The sequence below is a fragment of the Salmo salar genome, chromosome 23 (assembly GCF_965601325.2).
Source record: "Salmo salar chromosome 23, fSalSal1, whole genome shotgun sequence".
Classification (NCBI taxonomy): domain Eukaryota; kingdom Metazoa; phylum Chordata; class Actinopteri; order Salmoniformes; family Salmonidae; genus Salmo; species Salmo salar.
The window spans coordinates 16,045,018-16,059,020 of NC_138313.1; the positions used below are offsets into that span (position 1 = coordinate 16,045,018).

The following is a 14,003-nucleotide window of genomic DNA, read 5'->3' on the forward strand; positions in this document are numbered from 1 at the left end:
TTGTGGATCAGAAACCCATTCAGTATCTGGTGTGACCACCATTTGCCTCATGCAGTGCGACATCTCCTTTGCATTAAGTTTATCAGGCTGTTGATTGTGGTCTGTGGAATGTGGTGCCACTCATCTTCAATGGCTGTACAAAGTTTCTGGATATTGGCGGGAACTGGAACACGCTGTCGTACACGTCGATCAAGAGCATCCCAAACATGCTCAATGGGTGACATGTCTGGTGTGTATGCAGGCCATGGAAGAACTGGGACATGTTCAGCTTCTAGGAATTGTGTACAGATCCTTGCGGCATAGGGCCGTGCATGATCATGCTGAAACATGAGGTGATGGCGGCAGATGAAGGACACAAGAATGGGCCTCAGGATCTCGTCACAGTATCTCTGTGCATTCAAATTGCCATTGATACTGTCATGACTTTCTCCTGGGTGAGGATCAAAGGTGCCAGATAAGCTTGGCAAATGGCTGACAGATAGCCAGACCCACCCTCACTCCCACAGGAGAGGAGAGGGGGAGTTGGGCCGGTTTTGACACCTTAACATCCAGTCATAAATTGTGTGCCGCAAAAGGGTCTTTCCTGCCCTGCAGTATTGGGAAAGGAATGTGCTGTGTGTAGAGAGAGACTCTTGCCGCCAAAACTTTTTTCTCAAAAAGTGAACATTGGAACATTATTTCTGACATCCAAATGTTTAGAATGGTCAGTGGCGCTCTAAAGAATAATCATGTCATATTGTTTATTATTTTGTGATGTCATTAAGGATGGTATAACGAAATAACTGTAACTCAGAATGTGTACACATTCTATTTGCCAAGTTAACATCTAAATGTTCTATAAAATATATGATTAAGTATGAGAGTATTTTGGTGAAGATAGGAATGTGATTTTAGTCTTCTAATGAGAAAATCGTTTTTCTTATAAACGTTTGTCCAGTCAGTAACCACGCCCCAAGGGAGTACAGACATTGTGTCAGCGTGATGGAATGACCCCTTTTTACCCAGGGATAAAAGCCTTGGTAACAAAATATTCATTCAGACCAGAAAACGTGAGACGGTAGTCCACACTTTTTAAATGGTGAGACCAGCAGACGGACAGCGTGAGCTGGACGTTACAAATGGTTGAAATGCTAAGACTCAACACGAGATGAGAAGATAACCTCACCTTTCAAACCAGAAAAGCATGGAGCATTGGCCACATGTTGAAATGGTTAGAAACTCTGAAACTCTCAACACGAGTGAAGAAGATGAAGACTAGACCAGAACATTTGACAGTCTGCAGCTGTGTATGTAAAGGGATCTAGAACTTAACTATCTACCCGAGAAAGGAAGGAGAAGATCCCATCTCAGACAAATATTGGTGCACCTGAAGAAACATCCACTACAAGCCGGAATAACTAAGAAGGACATTGTGACCTCTGGTGGACAACCAGAGCCTTACATCCATCCCGCCCCTTCCTCATAGAAGGAAGAGAGATGACAAACAAAGACAAGTAATTACATTGCGTTTACTACCCAAACGGGCAGCAGTTCGTGAGAAAAGTATTATTATTACTTTGAGAGTAGTTTCCAAATGTACGATAAGTTTGACTCTGTCTCTCCCTCTCTTTATCTACCCTTCTCTTGCCATATGTCTAACAAGCTGCCATATCTTGTCTGTCCACTAGAGACTTTTGTCTCATGTAACTGTGTATGTGTATTCTGTGTTATTATGTAGTTAGTTAGTAAATAAATTATTAAATCAATTTGTGTAGTACTGAATAATCTGAAAGGCTGGGGTTCTTGCGGATTCAAGAGGCCTGCGACGTTCAGAATAAAACTGATATGAGGTAATGATTAATATGTGACTGTTATCGATATATAATTTATATATATATCTTCGAGTTTAATTCGGGAGATGGTAACTCATTAAATAACTTCTTCCATGGTGCCCCAAATTCCTAATGAGTTAATTGTTACATGATTAATTTAATCGAGTAATAATTAAACATAGTTAGTTGATTCAATAAATAACAGTCATCACATTAATGATAGTCACGTCAAGACAATACAATGCTATAGTGATCGTTGTCCATAGCTTATGCCTGCCCATACCATAACCCAATCACCACCATGGGGCACTCTGTTCACAACATTGACATCAGCAAACCGCTCACCACATAACGCCATCTGCCTGGTACAGATGAAACCGGGATTCATCCGTGAAGAGCGCACTTCTCCAGCATGCCAATGGCAGTCGAAGGTGAGCATTTGCCCACTGAAGTCAGTTACGATCCCAAACTGCAGTCACGTCTAGATCCTGGTGAGGACGACGAGCATGCAGGTGAGCTTCCCTGAGACAGTTCCTGACAGTTTGTGCAGAAATTCTTTGATTTTGAAAATCCACAGTTTCATCACCTGTCCGGGTGGCTGGTCTCAGATGATCCAGCAATTGAAGAAGCTGGATGTGGCAGTTCTGGCTGGCATGGTTACCTGTGGTCGGTTGTGAGGCCAGTTGGGCATATTGAAAAATTCTCTAAAACTACGTTGGAGGTGGCTAATGGTAGAAAAGTGAACATTAAATTCTCTGGCAACAGCTCTGGTGGACATTCGTGCAGTCAGCATGCCAATTGCACGCTCCTTCAAAACTTGAGATATATGTGGCATTGTGTTGTGACACAAAACTGCACATTTTAGAGGGGCATTTTATTGTCCGCAGCACAAGGTGGACCTGTATAATGATCATGCTGTCTAATCAGGTTCTTGATATTCCACACCTGTCAGTTGGATGGATTATCTTGGAAAATGAGAAATGCTCACTAACAGGGATGTAAACACATCTGTGTGCAAAATTTGAGAGAAATAAGCTTTCTTATTTCTGGGATCTTTTATTTCAGCTCATGAAACATGGGACCAACACTTTGCATGTTGCATTTATATTTTTGTTCAGTTCATAAAGAATATAGGCAAATCCTTTCCAGATCCAATTTAGGTTCAAAACTTGTGTAGCCTTCCCTAGTTTGGGGCTATGTTAAATGATATCTAGAAATGTCACTAGAGTGCATAGGCCTGCAGTATACGCATATTACGCACTCTTCAGAATAGGAAAATGGTAACACCATCAGGCAGCACATGATTTAAAGATGATTTTAATTTTATTTAACTAGGCATGTCAGTTAAGAAAAAAAGTATATTTACAATGACGGCCTATCCCGGCCAAACTCTCCCCTAACCTGAACGATGCTGGGCCAATTGTTCGCTGCCCTATGGGACTCCCGATCACAGCTGGTTGTGATACAGCCCGGGACCAAACCCGGATCTGTAGTGACACCGGTGCAGTGCCTTAGACTGCTGCGCCACTCAGGATCCCCGGGGACGTGTCAAAACAGGCCTGGTCCCTGGGACTCAACCAAAGAGGGACACAGCCTGGCTGCCTGGACTGAGCCGTCATGGAGGTCCAGTTTCCTTTCAGACTGTGAAAAATAGAACCACTAAACATACCTGAGGACCTGTTGGCTCAAGGGAGAAAAAAAGAAGAACAATACTGCAGCTACCTCACTTTTTTAACAGTAAAGTATTTGTCCTCCAAGGGCTGACAGGTGATGTTACTTTTGACCATGAGAGTTGACCAATGGAGTAGCTGTTCAGTTTAGGTGCCATGGTCACAAACATTTACACTTGTTTTGCATGTTACAATCTGTCTAAAATAAGTCTTTAAATACGGTGAAATTCTTCATTAGGCAATGGGTACTTAGTCACGTCATCTATAACCTAAACAGAAGTCTGAGTAACACTAATGATGTTTGACAGGACTCCTGTTGACCAGGTCTGCAACAAATACTTTACACACTCTAACAACTAAAGTGGCTTACAGTTCAATCGGGATTTAAAGCATATTAAGCACACTATTCTACCATGGGCACTGCTGTATTTACACTATACATTTACAATCCTAGAAATCTGATTCTTCAAACAAAAACAACCTGTCAGAAACCCTTCTACTTCAAATGAAGCACATTTAGTTACATTAACATAATAACCATCACTACCTTTGAACAATATACAGAAGTCACCCATGCACTTAGCTCCTGTACTGAAGTTACAAGATGGAAGGTTCTGGAAGGTACTGAAGGTTCCAGAAACGACCCTTTCATGTCAACACTACTTGAGCAATGGCAAAACAAGTGTCATAGTAGGACGTGAGGGTATGGTGGCATATCATGCCTTATTCAGCGTGACAGCCCTGCATTCATTAAGGCAATTAATTAGCATGCAGCAAGTGTTCACAGATGGATGCCTATATCCCTGGTTACAGTGACTTGTTTCACTAGAATAAGTTTAATATCAACACTACAGTATATAAGTATGTAATAAAGAAGGAAAATTATTACTAAAAGAGCCTTTATCCAGATCCCCTTTACCCTTCAGAGAGTAATCACCTTCATCCATTTATCCAGCTTATAATACAGTAATACACAGCAGGTTACAATCTAGATAACTCTCTACTGAGGAGAAAGTCAAAGCTACTGTGGCTAGGGCTCTATTCAATCAGATCCGCTTTAGTGATATAGCGGTTGTTTTGAAGGTGTCGGAGGTGGAACTGCATTAGAGCTGTCAAATCCACAAATGGCTCCTGGCATTATACCTAAAGCAGACATTGCCATTGGCTGCACAGAGTCACATTAATAACAGAAATCCCTTGCAGCCTTGTTTACAAGTTCGAATCCTGAAATGTGAGATGTAATCTAAACCTCCATTAGGATGATAGAAATCTTCATTATTTAGTTTAATGACTTTTCAATTTGACCATAATTATTTTTATATAGCCTACACTTTCTCGTTCTGAACTTCCAACTCGAGTGGTGCAGGTGTGGCTTGATGACAATGATGGCAAGAGCAGCTGCTCACCGATTTTGATGGCTCCAATGCAGTTCCAGCTCCGACACTGCCAAAACATCAGCTGTGTGGGTGTCTGCTATCGCTGGTCTGATTGAATTTAGGCCTAATATGGAATTCAGACCACCAACCGTCCAAACAAAACACTATTCCACTTCCTTAAAGGCGCAATTTGGACTTATAAATGAATGATATGTACTCATTGATTCTTGAAGAATTTAACTTATAAATGCCTCATGACCTTAGTTCAACTGTCGTACCCCTTCAGAATCCAAAATATAAGCTTGTTCTACTCCAATGTTTCTACACAAAGTAAATGTAAACAAATACTATTTAGCCTCAAAACATGGTTACAACTATAATTTGATATCATGGATGGGCAGTCCTTGCAGCCGTTAGCTCTGTCTATGAATTTGAGAGTGGTTACATTTCTCCAGCCCCATCACTCAGCTTTTAACTGAAACAGGGGCGGGGAATACACTTTTTTTTGTTTCAACTGCAGATTGGCCCCTTTAACAGTACACTACCGAAACAACACTATATTTGGATTAAATGTATGTTCACGTGTGTATTACATTTAAGTTAATTAGCAGAAACTCTTATCCAGAGCGAATTACAGGAGCAATATGGTTAAGTGCCTTGCTCAAGGGCACAGCAACAGATTTTTCACCTGGGATTCAATGCTCTTAACCGCTAGGCAACCTGGCCTACTATGATATCTTAAAGAGTTGTATGTGTGCGCGTGGGTGGGTGCATACGTGTGTGCATGTGTGTGTGTGGAGCAGCAAACAGAGCCAATGCCCGCCCACACAACCCAGCGGCCTGGCGGACCCACTCCGAGTCTCTTGATGGATGAGTCCCTGTCTGGAAGACATTTTATAAATTTGGCTTTTACAAATTAAGTGGAGGCTGTTTGCATTCCCAGCATGCTCCTTCCGTGTGAGCGTGACTTGTGTGGAGCAGATGTTCAGCAGGGCTAATAGTGAGGCTGTGAGGCTGCAACTGCACTTTGAGTCTACTGTGTAAAAAAAATCCTGTAATTCTTACAATAAATTACTAGCAGCTCAGAAGCCAGTAAATTACTGTAGATTTATAGGACCTGTACTGAAACACATATTTACAGCATATTAGTGGAACACCTGACTACAGCAACATGCTTTATTTCTAGAATGTACAGTGCATTACTGGAAGGAAAGTGGATAGTGAACAGTTGCAGAATTACAATGCAGGCAACTAGTGCAAAAGACGGGCAGTATTTCTGTTACATATATTTGATATAGGTATTTCAATAGTTTCAATGCTTATTTTGTAATTTGTATTTCACTGCCATGAACTACAATTCATGTAGAGTATTTTGTAACAGTTTAATTAGAATGCGTGTATTTTGTATTCTCTAATACAAAAATAAACTTTAAAGTACCCGCTGAACTACAACAACATTCTCGGTAACGATATGACTGTGATTTGTTTTTGTTTATCTACCTTAGTTTAATGCACTGACTGTAAGTCAAAATACAAATAATTTGAGGGCCAAGCTCATTAGAATAGTACCCAGCATTATGATTGAAAGAGTTCATTTTTACATTTACGTTTTGGTCATTTAGCAGAAGTTCTTGTCCACCGTGACTTACATTCAGTGAGTGAAACTAAGGTTGATTAAAAAAATACACATATCAATCATAACAAGTAAAACGTTTCTGTAACCATTACTGAGAATGTTGTTGTAGTTAAGGATACATTGTTCTTCAAGGTACTTTGTATTGGTAACAAGATACCTTTTGATGTATACTTGCCCATCTCGGGCTAGTGACAAGTACACTATTTTAATATTAACAATGGATTGGTGCAAGCAGGTTGGCTGCTCGGTATTTGTATATTAAAGCATATTCATCAATATTTGGTGTTTTCTATCACTTGCAGAGGCCTTAAAAAGGCTTCTAAATTGGTAGTGACTACAGGGCAAAACCGATCAAAGGGACATGGCTAAACCCTTAAAGGTTTGAGACTTGCTACCACTCTGATCTGTCTCCTACACACATTATATTTTTAGGAAACTACTACCACATTTCAGTTAAACTGGTACAGCACTCTCACCAACGGGTGCAACAAATAAAGCCTCTTACATGGCATGCCTTAAAATATTTTAATGAAACAACAATAACATGCACCCACTAGTGTTCAAAAGGTTTTTGGCGTTCCAAAATAACGGTATAGCACTGTATTCTGTGGAGTGGTACTAAATTACAGTAAAACTGGCAGCACAGTAGCCACTAAATTACTGTAGATTTACAGGAAAAGGTATGATACGGTATTCTGTGGGGTATTGCATTATCACTAGAGTGTGCAATAAATATAGCCTCTTACAAGGCATGCTTCGAAATATGTCAACGAGTCAGAGATATTTTCCCACAATGCACCATAATTCACAGTAATACAGTACACTACTGTAAAATTGTATTGTAACATTTTACAGCAGTGTAGCCGAATGCCATTGAGCCCCCATAATGCATTGATCTTTACAGCACTGCGAGATAATTTGCTCCAGCCTCAAGTAACTGTAGATAACATTCACTGTCTGCATCTATTTTATGTTACTTTTCATTATTTCTAATGCAATTTTCAGCTTGGTTTCATTCATAAGTGAAAAAACTATTATCAGCCACATATTTAAACACGTTAGAAGAAAAACAAACTTGTCAACTTGGTACACATGTCCAGTGAAAAATAGTTAACATTAAAATCAGGGGCGCAACTTTGGTTTTAGAAGTGGGGGGGACATAATTATATATATTTTTATTTATCCAGTCAGATAAACACTCCAAACAGCCTACCTGGCCGCTCGGAGGCGTCTGCATGGTCCTAAAGCACACCGTTGTCTCATTTTGTATCACATTCCCATGATAAAACTGGGGGTGGACAAAAATGCAATTTCAGTACCATACCATAGTACATGATTAACATGAAAATTGCAAAGGTGCACCAATGAACATCCATACCAATGAAACTGTCTCTTTAGAACTAAAATACTGCCCGGAGCCAGTGGCGTGTGTTCATGGATGCCAAGGGAAGGCAGGCTTCCCCAAATATTTGACCAATGAGAATAATAAAATAATTTATCTTTCATCTCTCTGTGTTTTCATAATTTTCCGTCAATTCACAAGTGTGTGAATCTCACCGGACAAATAATCTGAGCGAGGAAAACAGCACCCCTCTGTCTCAGTATGTGTAGCCCATGTATCTGATGCTGTCTGGAAAAAAATAGTATAACATGTTTCAGCAGTAGAATTTGATTGATTGTCTGCCAGAATTTGGCTTCCCTTGATTAAGAAATTATCAAATAATTAGCCAATCAGCGTTGAGCTGAGCTGAACTGTGGGTTGTCCTGGTGCAGCAAAACGCCCCCCAAGGGAAGCCAATTTGGATTCCAGTTCAGACCATTTAAATCACTTCCTATGCAAAATGTAATTTCAGAAAAACTTGTCTGTTTCTGGTCAACTTGTGTTGATGTCCTGCAGTAGCTAGCTTGCTAAATCGGCCCTTTCTTAAGCCACAGATGGAAATGGGGATTTGGACTTGTGGTTTCGACTTAATTCTCTGTACAGTCCAATGATTATTACACCGATTCTGATCTAACCATAAATTAATATATTGTGCCACTGGCATGAGACGATTGATGTTCAATATGTAGCCTAGATGTAGCCTAGTATAGTCGTGACCGAAAGTTTTGAGAATGACACAAATATTAATTTTCACAAAGTTTGCTGCATCAGTGTCTTTAGATATTTTTGTCAGATGTTACTATTGAATACTGAAGTATAATTACAAGCATTTCATAAGTGTCAAAGGCTTTTATTGACAATTATATGAAGTTGATGCAAAGAGTCAATATTTGCAGTGTTGACCCTTCTTTTTCAAGACCTCTGCAATCCGCCCTGGCATGCTGTCAATTAACTTCTGGGCCACATCCTGACTGACGGCAGCCCATTCTTGCATAATCAATGCTTGGAGTTTGTCAGAATTTGTGGGTTTTTGTTTGTCCACCCTCCTCTTGAGGATTGACCACAAGTTCTCAATGGGATTAAGGTCTGGGGAGTTTCCTGGCCATGAACCCAAAATATCGATGTTTTGTTCCCCGAGCCACTTAGTTATCACTTTTGCCTTATGGCAAGTTGCTCCATCATGCTGGAAAAGGCATTGTTCATCACCAAACTGTTCCTGAATGGTTGGGAAAAGTTGCTCTCGGAGGATGTGTTGGTACCATTCTTTATTTGTGGCTGTGTTCTTAAGCAAGATTGTGAGTGAGCCCACTCCCTTGGCTGAGAAGCAACCCCACACATGAATGGTCTCAGGATGCTTTACTGTTGGCATGATACAGGACTGATTGTAGCGCTCACCTTGTCTTCTCCGGACAAGCTTTTTTCCGGATGCCCGAAACAATCGGAAAGGGGATTCATCAGAGAAAATGACTTTACCCCAGTCCTCAGCAGTCCAATCCCTGTACCTTTTGCAGAATATCAGTCTGTCCCTGATGTTTTTCCTGGAGAGAAGTGGCTTCTTTGCTGCCCTTCTTGACACCAGGCCATCCTCCCAAAGTCTTCGCCTCACTGTGCGTGCAGATGCACTCACACCTGCCAGCTGCCATTCCTGAGCAAGCTCTGTACTGGTGGTGCCTCGATCCCGCAGCTGAATCAACTTTAGGAGACGATCCTGGCGCTTGCTGGACTTTCTTGGGAGCCCTGAAGCCTTCTTCACAACAATTGAACCGCTCTCCTTGAAGTTCTTGATGATCTGATAAATGGTTGATTTAGGTGCAATCTTACTGGCAGCAATATCCTTGCCTGTGAAGCCCTTTTTGTGCAAAGCAATGATGACGACACGTGTTTCATTTGAAGGTAACCATGGTTGCAGAGGAAGAACAATGATTCCAAGCACCACCCTCCTTTGAAGCTTCCAGTCTGTTATTCGAACTTAATCAGCATGACAAAGTGATCTCCAGCCTTGTCCTAGTCAACACTCACACCTGTGTTAACGAGAGAATCACTGACATGATGTCAGCTGGTCCTTTTGTGGCAGTCCTGAAATGCAGTGGAAATGTTTTTTGGGGATTCAGTTCATTTGCATGGCAAAGAGGGACTTTGCAATTAATTGCAATTCATCTGATCACTCTTCATAACATCCTGGAGTATATGCAAATTGCCATCATACAAACTGAGGCAGCAGACTTTGTGAAAATGTGTATTTGTGTCATTCTCAAAACTTTTGGCCACGACTGTAGGCTCACGTTAGCAAGCTAGCTAGCTAACTTAGCTGGTTCATTGTTGCTCATGTGAGGAACATAGTAGGATTTGTTTTACTTGGCACACACACACACACACAGAGAAATCAGTACCATGGGTAGCCACATGATATTTAGCAACATTGATTGGACTAAATCGTTTTGGGTGTCTTTAAGTTTGTTTTCAGTGTATGAAACAAAGCATATATTGCCTTGTTGATTTGATGATGTTTAAATGTTTTAGTTGAAATGGTGCTGAAATAGCGGGGGCAGAACTACTGTTGTCTTTGTGCTGACTTGCAGTAGCTCTGTGGTTTTAAATCAGTAGCTGTTTATTAAACTGTTGAAAACATTAACTTGCTTTGCCATGCTTCAGGTGATATAACTGCTTGTTACATGCAACATTGGCTTTGTGGACTTCATCGGAAAGATGTTGCTCTCATGTTTTGTGCTAAATGTGTAGTTGAATTTTTCAGCCATTGTGTGCCTGTTGTCTTTTTGTTGTCACCGCCTTATTGTATATCACAGTGGTGTATTAACGAATGGGTTATAGAGTAAACAACGCAATTATTACAACATAATGTAGGTTGTAATACGGATTTTTTTACTGGTTTGGCTTGGCTTCCTCAGTGATTTTATCCATGAACCGCTACTGTCCGGAGCTAAACAATTTAATCACACAAGTAGCAGGTGTATTGTCGCCCTCTTTGGAGAACGCCTAAGAGGCGTTGACTTCAATATTACCACACAAACTGACATATGTGTGATCAGGAAAATAAAGTGACCAGTCACCCGATGATGGAAAAAACAAACGGCCTGAAATCACAATTTATCTGTGCGCCAGTAGGTCCCGCTCGCGCTCTAAGAAATATCACTCCATGATCCGCATTTACGCATAGTGTGGCTGAGATGTACATTTTTCTATCCAACTGCGTAATCAAATAAAACGTTTGACTTTCCAGGTATTTAACATATCTTTCTTTTACACTGCTTTCTTGTTATAAATTCTCTGCATTTCAAATTAGAAGCTAAATATATTTCATTAATTGTATGCTCCCAAGTGAATACATGCTTTTAAAACACAAATATGCAGAAAGAAAAGGCACAGCTAACATTTGTATTGAATGGAATTAATGTTTAATTGTTTGTTATCAATAACTTTATTATGATTATTGTTATTGCTATTATTATTATTATTAGACTGTTACTAATATTGCCATTATTATGACCACCTTAATCATTCGTTGTAGTAATAGTAAGATATAATCAATAACAATTATTATGATAAGTAGAAGAAGTAGGATTAGTATTTCTGCTATCATTGGTTTTCTCAGAGGAAGTCTGATAGCAATACAAACGAATATAGGTTACATTGAATTACATGTAATTACATGCACATTTGGCATAAAGTCAAGTGATCATTACAGAGCACGGTAGAAAGGAGTCCAATTCAAGCCGCGCTGAAGTTTGAACATGACTGCAATAACTCAGCTGCACTTACTGACATATTCTATATAGTATAGGCTATATTAACTTTGTTTGCTTGTGTAGGCCCATTATATAACCTACAACATGAACCTTTGTTGTAAGCAAAAACAAACAATACATTTGAACAAACATTGATTATTATACAACTATCCCACAAAACAACAGTGTTTTTTAAAATTCTTACCTTTACCGACTCTGACAAGCTCCCCAATCATGGACGTGTGTGTGAGCAGAAAAATCTAAACGTTATAAAAATAAAAATAAATCTAAATGCAATGGCACTTTACCCCCTAGAAAGCTTTCTCTGGATACCTCTCTTCTAAACATGGCATAGTAGCACAATCACAGTTTCAATCCAAAAATATGCGGCCACATTTTTCTCAAAAACATCCACATAGCCAGGCTATAAGAGTTCTAAACTTCACTTGACCCTGGGATTCTGTATGTTCCACAATCGGCAAAAATGCGCACGAGATGCGTTATGAACCGAACGCGTCACAGGTATCGTTCTCATTGAATAGAAAACGTCTCCCTCTTTCTTCACTGCAAACTGCAGATGTTAGTGTTAAATTGTAGATCCAAATACAGATGTGAGTTGGCTCAGCTTTTTTAAAGCCTGGGGTGTCAAATTCCACCATCTATCACATGTTCCTACACACAATACACAGGTTGCTTTCTGTGACATGACACTCAACCTACAAAAGCTTATAATAAGGCCTACTTACTGATTTTTGTTCCTTCTTTTAATGTAACTTGATTAACATTAACTTGATTCCTTATGTAGTTATTTGACCCGAAAGTTGACCCGGTTCAGTTAGAACGTCTGACGCGTTCCATTAGTAGGTCTCCAAATGCTCGCGCCCAACTGGCGGTGTCTACTAACTGCGCATGTTAAATGAGCGCTTCAAGGCAACAGATAGGAGTTACACCCCTTTTATTAGCGCCAAATGCTTTCACACTGCTGCTGAGCTCAGCCCTAGGGCATTAACTTTACACACTGCACTGCAGTACTTGTATAATGTGTCATCTCATGAAAAAAACTATAGACCTAAATTACCTCCAACAATCATAATTTGCCACCCATAAAAATGTGTAATTGTTAAACTGTCTTCTCGTTTTGCCTGTTGAATGACCTTTGTGATATTTCGACATATCAGTATTTGATTGACTTGAAAGAGGTTGTATTTCAAGTGGTTTTCAGGGCAAGTACTTATCAATACCCAGACTTCTATCTGACAACAATTGACCCAAAGCTTTAAGAAAGGGACTTTGTTTTGAAAGAGGTTGTATTTCAAGTGGTTTTCAGGGCAATTACTTGCTTGATGTGTAATCAATACTCAGACCTTACTATCTGACCACAATTGACCTAAACCTTGTTGTTTCTGAGATAAGGCCATTCAAACCAGCAGTCACACACTTGATAAAACAAATCTCAGTAATGAGCCTGGTTACTTCCCAAATGGCAGTGCACTGTGGGCCATGGTCAAAAGTAGAGCACTAAATAGAGAAAAACACTCAGAAAAAATGTTTCCAAAAGGGTTCTTTGTGGAGGGATAGAGTTCTACCAAAAACCATTTTGATCTGAATAACCCTGAATAACCCTAATCCCATGTTAGTAATTATACAACATATTGCACCCCTTGGGATGTTGCTTCCAGTTTAGAGGATGGAGGTAGTCTCAATATTCAATATTTTCTACCCTGGCAGTCATTCTGAATACAGGTTGCAGGTGACAAAAAAATTCCACTTGTTGGATATCCTAACTCTGGCTGGATTCCAATGGGAATTACACATCACTTTGCAAGCCAGCATAATGTAACTTGCAGGCCTGATGTGGCCTGTAAACTAGAGATGGAGAACCGAGGCTTTCTGAAGGAGGCTTGGGCACTTTCATCAAATTGTGTCGATAAACGGTTCATTACTCCGCGCTTCGTTATCTGTTCACAATACAAATTAGTGACATCTGCTGGTCAGCAATAAATAGCATTGTGTGATTATCAGATCTAAAACAATTTTCTCTACTCTTTTCATCAAAACTCAGTGGTACAGGGGTAAGTCATTGGCATTTAATAGCCTATAATCATATATGATACCAGAATCACATCATGCTTCCATTTTTTGCCTTCAAGTTTAAAACATTAAAACGCAATTTATGGCATTATTTAGCATGCTTAAGAGAAGCTTATATTATACTAAATAAAACAAATTATTTTAACAACAGTGCAGAAAGTGCCCTCACCTCCTCCCTATAGGCTGTCTCGTCATTGATGGTGATCAAGCCTACTATTGTTGTGTCGTCTGCAAACTTGATGATCGAGTTGGAGGCGTGCATGGCCACGCAGTCATGGGTGAACAGGGAGTACAG

At 40.0% G+C, this 14,003-nt stretch overlaps 1 protein-coding gene across 2 annotated transcripts in view; it reads right to left on the bottom strand.

Annotated features, from left to right (window-relative positions):
* The window catches only part of LOC106584185 (uncharacterized), a 39,358-nt gene extending 26,616 nt beyond the window's left edge, over window positions 1-12,742 (bottom strand). The window contains exon 1 of one of the 2 annotated variants that reach the window (XM_082967925.1): window positions 12,364-12,742. Coding sequence is in view for 1 of the 2 variants with exons in the window: in XM_082967924.1 (XP_082824050.1) it covers window positions 11,823-11,853 (31 nt within the window). In the remaining variant the exon portion in view is untranslated. Of the gene's footprint in view, window positions 1-11,822; window positions 12,206-12,363 lie in introns of those variants that run through there. The other variant, XM_082967924.1, reaches the window with a different exon arrangement.
* Window positions 12,743-14,003: the final 1,261 nt, after the last annotated feature.